This window comes from Danio aesculapii, chromosome 23, assembly GCF_903798145.1.
Source record: "Danio aesculapii chromosome 23, fDanAes4.1, whole genome shotgun sequence".
Lineage (NCBI taxonomy): Eukaryota > Metazoa > Chordata > Actinopteri > Cypriniformes > Danionidae > Danio > Danio aesculapii.
In genome coordinates this window covers 22943517-22958367 of record NC_079457.1, presented here as the reverse complement: position 1 = coordinate 22958367, position 14851 = coordinate 22943517, and the positions used below count along the sequence as shown (strand labels likewise).

The following is a 14851-nucleotide window of genomic DNA, read 5'->3' as shown; positions in this document are numbered from 1 at the left end:
TTTTAGAAATATAATATACATAGATTTTTATTTCTGAGATACTGAAGGTCTTCTCATAATTAAATGTTTTCAGAATTTGCCAATAAGTAACATAATTTAATCAATTACAAAGGAAACAAGTTCTACATAACAAAACAAAGCCTAAAATAGCATTTTCTTATAAATGATCAAACATTGAGTAGGTTTACATAGACACCAATAATCCGATATTGGTTTTACAAGTTTAATACAATTAAGACAATACTCTGTTTAAGAGTCTAGCATGTAAACAGCGATTTTTGATTAATTTAATCCGACTCAAGTCATAATCGAACTAAACGGAAATCAAATTAAGACATGTGGAGTATGCCGGTTTTAGTCGCATTATTGAAGTGCAGTACAGACATGTAAACACCGCAATCAAACTATTACCGTCGTGTAGAATTTTCGATGCGTTTACCGACAGGATAGTCTTCACACACATGGCTGTTTGACACTATTCTCTGCGCCTAGCAAGTAAATGAAGCACTACAGACACCTGCATCACAAAATGCAGAGTTTATTTCCCCATACTGCATGCGATAGAAGATTTCATTAAGACTACACTCTTCCTGCAGTTCAAACTCGCATCCAGTATCTCGTTTGTCGTGGGGGGCATGCATAAAGTGTTCCTGAATAAACGTGAAAGTGCTGAACTGCAGTTAAAGTCGACAAATTAAAATGAAACACCCAAAATTACATGAAAACCCGGAGGAAATGTGGATAGCGTGATGACACAAATGACGTTAATCGAATTATGTGCTATAACATGTAAAAAGGGATCATGAGAGGAACATTCAAAAAGCAGCTCATGTAAACACCTTAATCATATTATTGTCTTATTCAGATTAAGACAAATAATTTGATTACTGATAGACTTGATAGTAGTCACTGATTTATTTAAAACTTAGAAAAATTCATTTTTACAATGCAATAGCCATCAAAAGTAAATCCAGAAAACTATCTAAACAAAATAACAAGATTTAAAAATATATATTATGTTATATTATATTATATTATATTATATTATATTATATTATATTATATTATATTATATTATATTATATTATATTATATTATATCATCTAAATTTGTTTTCTAAAATGAGCATTTTTCTCGACCTCCTAATTTTATGTTAAGTTATTTTCAATCCATCTATGTTTCTATAGCGCTTTTACAATGTAGATTGTGTCAAAGCAGTTTAGCATAGAAGTTCTAGTAAATTGAAACCGTGTCAGTCCAGTTTTCAGAGTTTAGGTTCAGTTTAGTTCAGTTCAGTTTAATTTTCACTGCTAAAAGTCCAAACACTGATGAGCAAATCCATTGATGCGCAGCTCCACAAGTCCATTTATTGCCTTTATTTCACCTTAAAGGCAATAAATATGACCTATTTTTGGTCATAAAAGTCAAAATTACTGATCCTACACATAGGAACCTCAGGAAAATGCTCATTTTAGAAGAAAATTTCAGATGGTGTTTAGAGGTTTTTACATCTGAACTCTTCAATTATTAAAAAAAGCATCACATTACATGAAATGTAAAATTAGTATTTATAAACACCGAAATAGTATTTATATATATATAAAATATGCTCTCATAGCAGCTCTGCACCTCTTGCATCAGGTTACACTATAAACACTTCCTTAATCACTCCATGTCTCTTGGAAATATTGTGCATTTCAAATTGTGCTTCATTCAGGTGAGTAGGATTGACAATAGTTTTAATAACTGATTTCTAATAACTGATTTATTTTATCTTTGCCATGATGACAGTAAATAATATTTGACAAGATATTTTAAGACACTTCTATACAGCTTATAGTGACATTTAAAGGCTTAACTAGGTTAATTAGGTTAACTAGGCAGGTTAGGGTAATTAGGCAAGTTATTGTATAACGATGGTTTGTTCTGTAGACTATCGGAAAAAAATAGCTTAAAGGGGCTAATAATTTTGACTTTAAAGTGGTTCATAAAAAATTTTAAACTGTTTTTGTTCTAGCCAAAATAAAACAAATAAGACTCTCCACAAGAAAAGATATTATCAGACATACTGTGAAAATTTCCTTGCTCTGTGAAACATTATTTGGGAAATATTTAAAAAAGAAAAAGATAATTAAAGGGGGGCTAATAATTCTGACTTCAACTGTATAAAGTAATGGTTAGTCATGCAAAAAAGATAAAGTGCAGAACATAAACTGGATGACCTTTTCCCTTATTTTTCTTCAGGGCACTTTGTTGTGGATGGCAGTGCATGCGTGAGCAGTTGTCCTCCCGGTAAAACAGAAATAGAGAAGAATCAAATTAAACAGTGTGAAACCTGCATTGGCCTGTGTCCCAAAGGTAAAGTGTCTATCCAGCCTATTTTAATTTGCTGGACTATGCAAACTAATGCAGTGAACGTAATAAAAACTAAATCTGTTATCATGCGACTCCTCAATTATGCTCTTATTCTCTATATAGTATGTGAGGGAACTGGAGCCAGTCACAGACAGACTGTGGACTCCAGTAACATTGACAGCTTTATCAACTGTACCAAGATCCAAGGAAGTCTACATTTTCTGATCTTAGGTATCAAAGGGTAAGACACACGCATAAACACGCTTGATAAGTGCTCTCAGATTCAAACAACACTGCGCCATAAACAGACTGTCCTATATTCCAGACCTTTACCCTGTAATGTCATCAACAGATTTAAACTGAGACTGAGAAATCAAAATTCATTTGAAGTTTTGACATATAAGAGGTTATTGTACTGAAACTTTGAAATATAGGCAACCGGTTAAAATGACAGGTTGTGAATGTGCCACTTAATTTTGTGTGTGGCTAAACTCTGCCTCCACATAATAAAATCAACAACTACTTTTTTATGCTTGTTTTTTCGGGGTTTTCACCTTTAATTGATAGGACTGTAGAGCGTATAGACGGGATAGTGTGGGAAGCAGAGAGAGGGGAGGATGGGTATAGGACCTCGAGGTGGGAATCGAACTTGGGTCTCTGTGAACGAGTGCCATGTGTCGACACACTAACCACTATACCATTGGTGCAGACAACATATACTTTTAATATCAGAATATCACTGCCTGTTTAGCTCTACACATACATTTTTATCATAAATTTTTTTATCATGGATTATTTTAGTTGCTTCATCATGGATTTTTATATGAACAATTCTACTCTAGATTTTCAGAAAGATTGAACTAAAACACAATAATATGCTATATACAGTAGTGCCGTTTTGTCACAGTATACAAGTGTGAGTAGCTGTTTTTTTATTTTATAAAGTGTCACCGTTGCCATGAAAGCATAGCAAGGCAAGTTTATTTACACATTTCATGCAGAGTGGCAATTCAAAGAACTTTACATAAAAGGAATAAAAGAGACAAGTGTATAAGAAAATAAAAACAAATAATAACAGTGATTAAAAACAGATTAAAATGTGGTAAAACAGGTTATAAAAGAATGAAAAGTAAGATACAATAGTGTGGTCTCTAGGACGTAGCACAGTGCTTATTTAGTAAAGGCACAGCTAAACAGATGTGTTTTAAGTCTTGATTTGAAAGAGCCTAATGTTGGAGCACATCTGATTATTTCTGGAAGCTTATTCCAGCAGCAGGAGGCGTAGTAGCTGAATGCAGATTCTAATGAAGGAAGGAATTGTGTAATATCTGGATGCAGCCTTTATGATGCAAGCTGAGTTTGCATCATTCAGCGATGCAATGTCAGACACAATGCACTGAAATGGAGCGAGTGACGTCACTGTGAGGGGTAGGGTTAGGGGTGGGGTTAGGTGAGCCCATTAAAAAGCATTGGATGCAGCCCAGATTGCACTGCACCAGGTCTGCATCCAGACCCATCTCGAATTGTGTGGCATTTCTTCTACAGTGAATGGCTGAAATAAAAATTAAGCAACGGCCGTTTTTGCAATGTTTTACAAAATGTGTTGCATATATCTCATATGTTATATATATGGGAAATCCAAAAATGAACTAGTTTGTTATGTGTGTAATTTGCATATATTGCCATATGTCAGGTTTGTATATTGGACAGTATTTCAGAAATCTTTCATGGATATTTGCATTACATAAGCAAAGACTTTAGATTTACAAAGACTGTGTATTTTTATTACTTATCGATGGGAGAAAATTTCACAATTGACCGCAATGATAGTTTAAAAGGGACTGTGATCTATAAGATGGGCTGGAATATAAGTCACTCCATGTTTCATAAAATAAAAACTCAGCATATTCTAGAAATTACGGTAATTGAAGAATAAACAGAGTAGATTGATGAGCGCCCACTGGGTCTCCATTACGGAGATTGTTTATGCTAATATCTGCACTCTTCTGTTCTGCAGAGACGTCTATAATAACATACCACCTCTGGAGCCTGAAAATCTCAAAGTGTTTAACACTGTCAGAGAAATTACTGGTATGCTTCCTTCACACTGATGGCTCTCTGTTTGTGTTCTTGTTGCTGTAGTTTTTGTTACGTTGGGTTCTGACTCAGCTGTGTGTGTGTTATTTGTAGGTATTTTGAACATTCAGTCTTGGCCGGATGAACTCAGCGATCTGTCTGTTTTCTCTAGTCTCACTACCATTCAGGGAAGATCTCTGTACAAGTAAGACTGTGTGTGTATAATGTGTGAATTTGAGTTTGTTATAATGTTGCTATGGACTCATTTATTCATATGATTTGGGGTTGGTAAGATATTTTTTTCTAGTACAAACTTATCTTATTCTCACCAATTGTTCATTTATTTGATCAGGCTAACATTGGATCAAAGTTGTCATACTAATTTCTTTCTTACATTTATTCATGAATGTACTGTAAGTCATTAATGCTTTAATTTTTAAAAGCACTAATAATATAATACTAATAATAGACTAATTATATAATATAACACTGATAAATGTCATTTTAGAACATTTTCAATATGTAAAGAGCCCCTATTTTGCATTCTAAAAGGTCATATTTTGGTTTTGGGGGTCTCCAACAACAGTCTGATATGCATGCAATGGTCAAAAACACTTTCATTGTCTTATAATATGCATTTATTTTAACCTAATTATCCCGACTCCCATAATATTAGTTCAGCGATTCATTTGTTCCCAAACCCCTCCTTAGCGCGAAGTTAAACTGCACTGATTGGACCGATGACGCGTGATTGGATGACTGCGATCAGCGCGAGACAGAGAGAAATGCCCACCACAGCTATGAAGTAGCAGCCAGAGAGTACGTGAGAACCCAATGCAGCAATGCAATAAAGGAATGCAGTTAAACACCAGCATAACCCCAAGTGAAAACAACGACACACATTCAGTATTAATATACACATCGGCAAAAGTTGAACTATTGCCGCACGTGAGTGTAGGAACAGCTGATGGTGGCCACAGTAATGTCAAACGGCAGAGGATCGCGAGTTCATTTAAATCGGTAAAGGAAGAAGCACGCGGCACGTTTTTCAATGTGGTTTTTGGATGCAATATGTGAACAGCCTCATAAAGATTTAACCAGAGAGATACAATACAAGCACTGATCTCCAGCATAATAGATTACAATTCTATTATTGATCTAGATTAGTGATTACAAGCCGCACGGAGCGATCACAACTTATAACACACAACTAGGCAACAATTTTAATTACACATGCTATGATCTGAAGGAAGAAGAAACTGGTCCAAATGAACTGTAACAGTTACTGACAAAGTCCCTGTCAAAGTCTGACAAAGTCCCATACAAAATAGTCTCTGCTGCTCCTTCCTTTAATAGCAAATGGCTGACAAATCCCCCATTGCATCATAGATTATTGTATAAAAAATCTGAAAGATGACAGAAACAAACACAGCACATGGTTGGTTATACTGTGGTATTGTTGTAAAAATGAACTTCAACCCTTTATTCCCCGCAGCCGAATCTCCATCTGTCAGTGATCGTCATCTTTATGTCATGATCAGTCCCGTGATCCCCGCGCTCCACTAGTGTCTGAAGGGAAAGCATGTTCACATTTTGCCAGTTCTGGAACTACATATCTGGTGATGTAACGTGTCGACGTCGATGCGTTCAAGCAAAAGATCCGAAACCAACTCGATTCATTTATTCAACTCTGAGTCGACTATTTTGCTAAAGAATCAATGGTGCACTTTCAGATGTAAACCTCAGCTGGATGTTTCCATTCACTTAGTGTTGTGTTACACACTGCATAAAAGGTCATTTTCAAAAACCCATAATAGGGGCTCTTTAATATAGAAAATGCTACATCATTTGTGATGCTAATATTCAGTTGTTGCATTTAAAACCTTTTATATTTAATTCATAATGTCAAATTGCTTTAGAATTTATTATAAATAATCACTTTATCTGTTACTGAATCCATTTTGGACTCTATGTTTTAATTTGTGTGTCATATCCCAGTCATACCCATGTTTATTTAATCCTTAAAAAGTATGCCTCTACTAAATGTTTGCTTGTGTTTTATTACATTGTTGTTTAACATCATGCATGCGTCTCAATGTTGTTTTTTGTGTTCCCTGTGTTTTGTATGTTACTCCCCTCATTCTCCACATGTGCTTGTATCTGTCCCGCAGCCCCAAGAGGTATGTACTCCCTTCAACCTGCAAAAAACTAACCGTACTATCTGTATGGCCGACTCTCTCAATCACATTCACAAACAATGTCTTTTTTTCTGCTTTCGGTGCCAAATAATGACGACAGTATCCTTGATGAGTTGTGAAATGTTTCTGTAAGAATAACAGGGGCATGTTTGAGCACATATTCAAACTGATAAAGGTCACGGATGGTTCATCAGCTTTTATTTGTGATCTTGCACTGAGTGTATGCGGGTGTTAAAATACAGTGCTGCAGCCTTGATGTTAGAAGAGTAACTTACACAAAATAAACATCCTCAAGTCTCGAGGTGGAAATGCCTTACTTTACTGTTAATTGAATATAATGTAGGTGATATTAATACAGAGACGCAGAAAGGACGTGATGGTGGGGAAAAATATAGGTGGGAGAAAAAAAATGAGTGATAGGAAAATATATATTTTTTACTTTTTTGCGTTCCTTCGCTAAACTGTTGTTCCACAAACAATTCCTGTTCATCTAATACATGTCAACCCTCCCGTTTTTGCCAGGACTCTCCCCTATTTTACCATTCTATCACACTATCATCCTATCATTAAGTATTTTCCCATATTTCTCCCATATTTTAATCTTGAAAGCACATTGAAATTAATATGAAAATGTCTGCATTCACTTTCTTTCCATTAAAGTTATGCGTCAGTCGTCGCCTTTCCTATGCAACCTCTGAATCAGTGAGTGCATGTATAAGCGCTGACTGACGGAGGCGCTCCATTTGATAAACTGATCCCAGAAGCCTGTTCCATAAACCAAGCACATATTAAAGAAAATGCCAGGCTTATTTTATTGAGTCAGGTTTATTAATGGCGGATTCTGTTTCATAAAACAAATTTACGATAGTTCAAACTCAGTTACTCTGGCAACTTACGCTGGTAAACTAGCCTGGTCAGGGGCAGTTTCAGGCTAAGTCTTAAGTTCAAGCTTAATCAAAGTAATGTTAACATTCAACTGTCGTAATTTGATGCTATTTTGATTCACTTAACCTCTTAATAATGATAAAAACTTTATAGTCACTTAGTAGTACATATATATATATATATATATATATATATATATATATATATATATATATATATATATATATATATATATATATATATATATATATATATATATATATACACCAAACATCTTTAAGAATAAAATCATAATATATTTAAATTCAAATAAGTTATTGCAAACAAAACAAATACAAACAACAACATTTCAACTACATTTCATAGTTTTTAATGTTTATGTTGATTTTTTTTTCCTGTTTATTAAAATTTTATTTAATAATGTCTTAATAATCTCTAAATAATCTCTTTAGTCGCTCTTTCATCATAGTTGCCATGGTAGCACACAACATCATCGATGCATCTATGCTCGACCTTCAGGGTTTCACAACAGTAACATGCATGAGCAGTTATCTAGATTATTTAAACTGAAAATTAGTTGGATCAAATGATCTTCAACTTGCTGTAATGGAACCAATTTAAGCGTGGACGTTTAGTCCGGCTCATTGAAGTCAGGTTTTTGACTTTAATCCCCGCTTTTTTAAACCCCTTTTATGAAACAGCCATAGATCAGCTTCTGAACACAGCTTTTGTACACACCTCTGTTATCAAACAAAACAAAACGAGAGATTCATATGCTGCACTTCACTTGTTTGACAGCAGAGGTGTCACTTTAAGAATGCACAGATCTATAATAAAAGCATTCGATTACTTTAGTAACTGTTTGGGCTCACTCGAGAGAATTAGTTTAAAAGAAAACACGCAGGACTGACCTGCTTACATATTATTAAGTGTATGTTAGCTCCTCTTCAAATGGCGTGTACAGAAGCTGATCTGGGATCAGTTTATCATACGGAGCACGTCCATCAGTCAGCACTTATACATGCATTCACTGATTCAGAGGTTGCATAGGAAGAGCGACAATCGACGCACAGCTTTAATGGAAAGAAAGTGAATGCAGATATTTTCATAGTAATTTCAAGGATTTGACATGTATGAAGTAAACAGGAACTGTTTGTGGAGCAAATTTTGCGAAGGAACGCATAACATCTTTGTGTTCCGTCGCAAAACATTTTCCTACCACTTAGTTTTTTTTCTTCCACTAATGTTTTTCCCCACCATCATGTCCCTTCCAGGTCTCCGTATGTTAATAATATTCTCTGAGCACAAACAAGTTAATAACTAGCACTTCTTGTATGTGTTGCCTCTTTTTGTTGAATCGCTAAATACCTTCTCAATTGTAAGTTGTTTTGGACAAAATCTGAATATGTGACTGAATATAAATGTAATATTAAATATAATCCTGGCTCTTAACATGTTAGTAATGACAGCGATGCAGATGTAATGGCAATACATCCACCTATCCATCATAAAAGTGAATTCTAAAGTGAAGTGATGGGAAAGAAAATTGTCCATGTTTGATAACTGGCATACATCTAATTATGCGAGACTAAAGTTGTGATGTATAATGATGTAGACATTAAAACAGAAGCTAATGTGAAAACCAATGAATACAGAAATGCAGAGGATGAAGAAAGAGACAAAAAAAATGCATTTTAAAAATCTTCCAGTGTAGTTTTATCTTCTGGATATTGACGTTATCGCACAGTATGTACTATGTGTTTGTGTGTTCGTGTCTAGCATCGGCTACACATTAAAACCAAAATATGCTTTTGGCAAAAGTTCTTAATGGAAACCCCTCTTCCTTCATTCTTCCTCGATTTCTCATTGATTGCATCCTCTCCACCAGGCCGTTCTCTCTGTTGGTGATGAAGATTCCCTCCCTCACATCTCTGGGACTGCGCTCCTTGCGGGAGATCAGCGACGGCAGTGTATACATCACTCAAAATATGAACCTGTGTTATCACCACACCATCAACTGGACACAGATCTTCCCACGTAACCAAATGCAGCGCAGACGTAATGACATCAAGGAAAACAAACAAAAGATCCAGTGTGGTGAGTTAAGTTCAGCTCAAATGACTTACAGTATCAGTTAGCTCTTCCCCTCCAACACAGATGAGCCAATGGCAGTTGAGTATTGGTTGCACAGAGAGCAGAACTCCCACATCTTTTAGGTTTCTGATTTGGTGGTGTTTGTGGTGTTGTTATAGTTCTACATTGTGTCTTTTCTAACACCAATTCCAGGTATCCTGAGAGGATGGCCAAGGTTTTTTCCCCTCCAAAAGTATTCACTTTAATATATTACCAAATCAAAACAACTTAATCAACAAGGATGTATATATCTGTTCTAAGGCAAGTCAGTTAACGTCACCTAAATCTGTTTAATCTTGATTGGTATGTAGAAACACATCGTCTGCCTCAGGTAAGTTAGAAAGTAAGCAATAATGTCAGCTAGCTCGTACTTCATTCATTCAATCATTCATTCATTCATTCATTCATTTTCCTTTGGCTTAGTCCCTTATTTATCAGGGGTTGCCACTGTGGAATGAACCGGCAACTATTTCAGCTGTGTATGCCCTTCCAGCCGCAACCCTTTACTGGGAAACACTCATACACTCTCACATTCACACACACACTTATACACTACGGCCGATGTTTACCCAATTTACCTATACTGCATGTCTTTGGACTGTGGGCAAAACCGAAGCACCCAAAGGAAATCCACATCAACACGGAGAGAACATGCGAATGCCACACAAAAATGCCAACTGACCCAGCTGGGACTCGAACCAGTGACCTTTTTGCTGTGAGATGACAACTGCTGAGCCACCCCTAGCTTATGTTAATGTTAGCTAAACCTAATCACCACTATAAAAATGAGTCAAATGTAAATTAATTTAATCTTACATTGTAATATATGAACAGTGTTGATCCTAAATGTGATGGTATCACGAGGCTTCTCATGTCTTATCTCTCACTTTTTAGATCACTTTTTGATCAAAGTCTTGTTATCGACCATTTTTTTAACATATGTTGTATGCAACACAGGCTCATTGTTAAAACGTACCTTGTATACATTTCTGGAGAGCGTGAATTATATAGGCAGAGCTATGTATGGCTGCATTTCGTCTTTAAAACGAATGCTAAGGGGCAGTATGACGCAGACGACTGCTTGTTTCTTTTTGCGCTACCAGCTGACTGATTACCTCTGTGTGAAAGGCATTACCACTGTTACAAGTTTGCCCAGGGGCTCGTCACATACGTCAGCAGACTTGAGATGCGGAGAGGAGTTGACTGCGACGACGAGGTTCGAGTCCAGCAAAGAACAGTTCCAGAAAGCAGAGACGAAAGGCAAAAAATTAAATAAACAAGTTAATTACAGGGTGAGAATGTGGTAAGATCTGAAAACGTGGTAAAAATCAGACAGCCATGAGGGCTTTTCTTTTTTTGGGTTGCTTTTGAAAACACTTATGGTTTGGTTTAGGGAAGGCAGTGGATGGTGGGATGGTTGGTCGGTCAGTCAATCGACAGCGGCCACTAGTGGATTTAAGCAAGAACAGCAGGCACGAATGGCACTTGCGAGAGAAATTTGAGATCTCAAAAAGCATACATTGCAAAAATACATACCTCCTGGTATGTATTTCGTCATCTCCAGAAATGTATATAGGGGTACATATCAATAATGAGCCTCGGTTGCTTGTATGTGCGTCTATATGTGCATTTTTAAGTCCTGAATGTATCTCAACAGGTAGTGGTCCATCTGTGTCCAAAATGTATCATAAATATCATTGAACATGGTTTTCATACTAACAGATGTCATTGTAAAACAGTTAGCAACAGTAACTAACTAAAGGGGGCGGGGCTTACTGATAGATCAGATTTGTACTATTTGTTTCACATATGTATCTTGTTATTTTGTGATCCACCATTACTTTGTACACAAACAGTCTTTTGATTTGCATCTGTGTGTTTGTGTAAACAGAGGAAGAAGGCCATGTGTGCGACCCGTTGTGTTCAGACGCAGGATGTTGGGGCCCGGGGCCTGAGCAGTGTTTGTCATGCAGGAACCACAGTCGGCTCGGCACCTGTGTGTCTCACTGCAACCTCTACTCTGGGTCAGTGTGATTAGTAATTTTGTTTTATGGTTATTAAATGTTGGGTCGGCTTCTGAAGGATTGTGTGTGTGTTTATGTCCACAGAGAGCCGCGGGAGTTTGCAGCATCCAATAAAGAATGTCTTGCTTGTCATTCAGAGTGTCTGTTGCAGAATGGGAAACAAACATGCCTAGGAAAAGTATGCAGCAGTTTTACTTTGCCTTTCGCTTCTTTTAGTTTTGCTTTTGCTGTCTATGGTGGTCCAGTCAGGGTTGTTTGTTAACTTATACTATTAAGGTTTTAAGCTGTTTTGTTCGTTAAAACAAAGCTGGAGAATAAAAACAGAAATATTAGCTGAAAAACTCAGTTAGTTTAAGTTTTTATTAGCATGTAAATTTAATATATTTTTAGGAATGGAAAATAAAAAATAAAAGAAAATGGAAATGGGAAATAAAAAGCAGAAAAACCCAAACTAAGTTAAGTTGAAAGTTAAGTTGAAAGTGAAGTTAAAAGTTAAGGTAAAAGTTAAGTTAAATGTTAAGTTAGTTAAGTTAAAAGTTAAGTTGAAAGTTAAGGTAAAAGTTAAGTTAAATGTTAAGTTGAAAGTTAAGTTAAAAATTAAGGTAAAAGTTAAGTTAAATCTTAAGTTAGTTAAGTTAAGTTAAAAGTTAAGTTTTAAGTTAAGTTAAAAGCTAAGTTTTTAATATCATGAAAATTTTATATAGTTTTAGAAATGGAAAATAAAAAATTAAAGAAAATGCAAATGGAAATAAAAACTGAAATATTAGCTGAAAAACCCAAACTAAGTTAAGTTAAAAGTTAAGTTAAGTTAAAAGTTAGGTTAAGTTAAGTTAAAAGTTAAGTTGTTAAGTTAAAAGTTTAGTTAAAAATTTAGTTAAAAGTTATGTTAAGTTAAAAGTTACGTTTTTATTATCATGTAAATTTGATATATTTTTAGAAATGTTATTGTATTTTGTCATTGTATTATTTTTTTAATTGGACTTTTTATCAGTTTGTTTTTTAAATACACTTATATAATTTCTATAAATTTTATTGTAGCTTATTGTAGTTGTTTTAGTTTGTCATGTTAAGCTTCACACACACACACACACACACACGCACTCATGCACGCACGCGCACACACACTAACACACGCACACTGGCACACACATATCAGGACATACGATTAATCTAAATCAAAACTGAAAGCTGAAAATTATAAAAGCTAATTCAAAACATTAAGTGCACTAAATAATTGTAAATAAATCATACTAAAATAACACTGATCCAAACGAGACACTAATTTAGCTTTTTATGTTATTTTGATCATTAAATGAATAAAGTAAACACTTGATTACTTTAAGTGTTTTTTAATTTATTTGTTTGTTTATATGTCTTAATTTCTGATTATGATTGACATTTTTAACGTCACCACTTTTAAGGTTTCATCTATCAGTCTGTAAAAGCCTTTTGGTCATGAAGTAACTCTTCTAAACACTTGAAGGATTACATCCAACATTCTGTTCTTGTTCATTTCATTGTTTTTCTTCAACTCTACCGTCTCCAAGTCTTTGTTTTGTTTTTCCCATTGCCTATATGACACATTTTTAATCAACCTCTCAAATTGTTCTCACTGCGTATCATAAGGCTAGAGGCTGTTACGAGAATCATGTGAACAATACTATTTTACCGTAAAAAATCCAACCCACACACACTCTCTGTGTAATGTCTGCATGATCGCAGTAACCTGCCTGACAGGCTTTGCAGGCTCTTTGCTTCAGATCTGTTCATTGCGCAATGCATCACTATTAACAGTGACTTAATAAAAGAAATTCAGTCAACTGTTTGTCTTGGTGCAGGTGCTTAGTGACAGGAATATTTGTTCTATTAATATGTAACTTACATAAGTCTGGCTTCTCTCTCCGTCTTTGTGCATCAGGGTGCAGATCAGTGTGTAGCGTGTTCAAACCTGATGGACGGCCCTCACTGCGTTTCTTCTTGTCCTAATGGAGTGAATGGAGAAAAGGGGCAGACCATATTTAAATACGCCACTGCAGCGGGTCATTGTGAGCTCTGTCACTTCAACTGCACAAGAGGGTTAGTCTATGTTCTCTAGAGATGTTTACTCTGTTTACACTGCTGGTCAAATGTTGGGGATCAGTAAGATTTTTAAATGCTTTTAGAAGAAGAAAAAGCTGCATTTATTTGATAAATACATTAAAAAAATTGAGAAATATTATTAGAAATTTAAATAAATATTAATAATATATTGAATGTAGTTTAAACTGTCATTTATACTTGTGATTTAAAGCTGTATTTTCCACATCATTACTCCAGTCATTAGTATCACATAATCCTTCAGAAATAATTATATTATGTTCTGCTGCTTAAGAAACACCTATTATTATTAGCAGTGTTAAAAATTTAAGTGAATTCAAAAGTGCTATTACATTTTTATATTCATCAAGGGCACATTTTACAGTTATGAATTGCATTATTATACATTTTAGTAGTTTGAAACAATATATGAGAAAAAAATATATACAGAATAAAGTCTGTAAAGTTGTGGCAGTTTATTGGGAGGTTTTTAAATCATAATTTACAAGAACAATCCTGACAATAAACCACTTCAAACTATCAAAAATGCCAACACACACACACACACACACACACACAAAAAAACATTTGAAAATCCCCCAAATTATATCCATCCATTCCCCCTTTGGCTTTGAACCCAGCCTTCCCCACTCAGATTAGGAGCATCAGATTGCGGGACTGAAGTTCTAAAGGTTTGTCTGACTTTTCAGGAATGTTTTCCTCTGAAATTGTGAAATCATTTGAACAAATTAGAACAGAGTTCGATATTCCCTCTGAAAACTTTTTTAATTGTCTATTTAGAGTCCCTATTAAAGCAAACCCAATTTCTTTTTAAATTATCGGAACTGGAAGAAACCATGCTGTCAGTAAGTTCTTTTAAAAGGCTTATTTATAAATTCTATGCCTAATTAGTTTACTCTGATTCCTTAGTTTATAATTTCTTAAAACTGCTATGGGAACGGGACCTAGGAGTTCTGTTTAATCCTGAAGATTGGTCCAAGATCTGTGATGCTACTTTTCCAAAATGTACCTCAGTTTTAATCAGTGCTTGAGGGTGGTTTGTTTGTTTGTTTGTTTGTTTGTTTGTCTGATTGTCTTTGTTGT

The 14851-nt window shown here is 35.1% G+C and overlaps 1 protein-coding gene across 2 annotated transcripts in view; it reads left to right on the top strand.

The window, feature by feature from the left end:
• The window catches only part of erbb3b (erb-b2 receptor tyrosine kinase 3b), a 51072-nt gene that overhangs the window by 22353 nt on the left and 13868 nt on the right, over window positions 1–14851 (top strand). For both annotated transcript variants that reach the window (XM_056448748.1, XM_056448747.1), the window contains exons 8-15: window positions 2245–2358; window positions 2479–2596; window positions 4373–4446; window positions 4546–4636; window positions 9403–9611; window positions 11539–11671; window positions 11756–11849; window positions 13590–13747. In XM_056448748.1, coding sequence (XP_056304723.1) covers window positions 2245–2358; window positions 2479–2596; window positions 4373–4446; window positions 4546–4636; window positions 9403–9611; window positions 11539–11671; window positions 11756–11849; window positions 13590–13747 — 991 coding nt within the window. The remainder of the gene's footprint in view (window positions 1–2244; window positions 2359–2478; window positions 2597–4372; window positions 4447–4545; window positions 4637–9402; window positions 9612–11538; window positions 11672–11755; window positions 11850–13589; window positions 13748–14851) is intronic.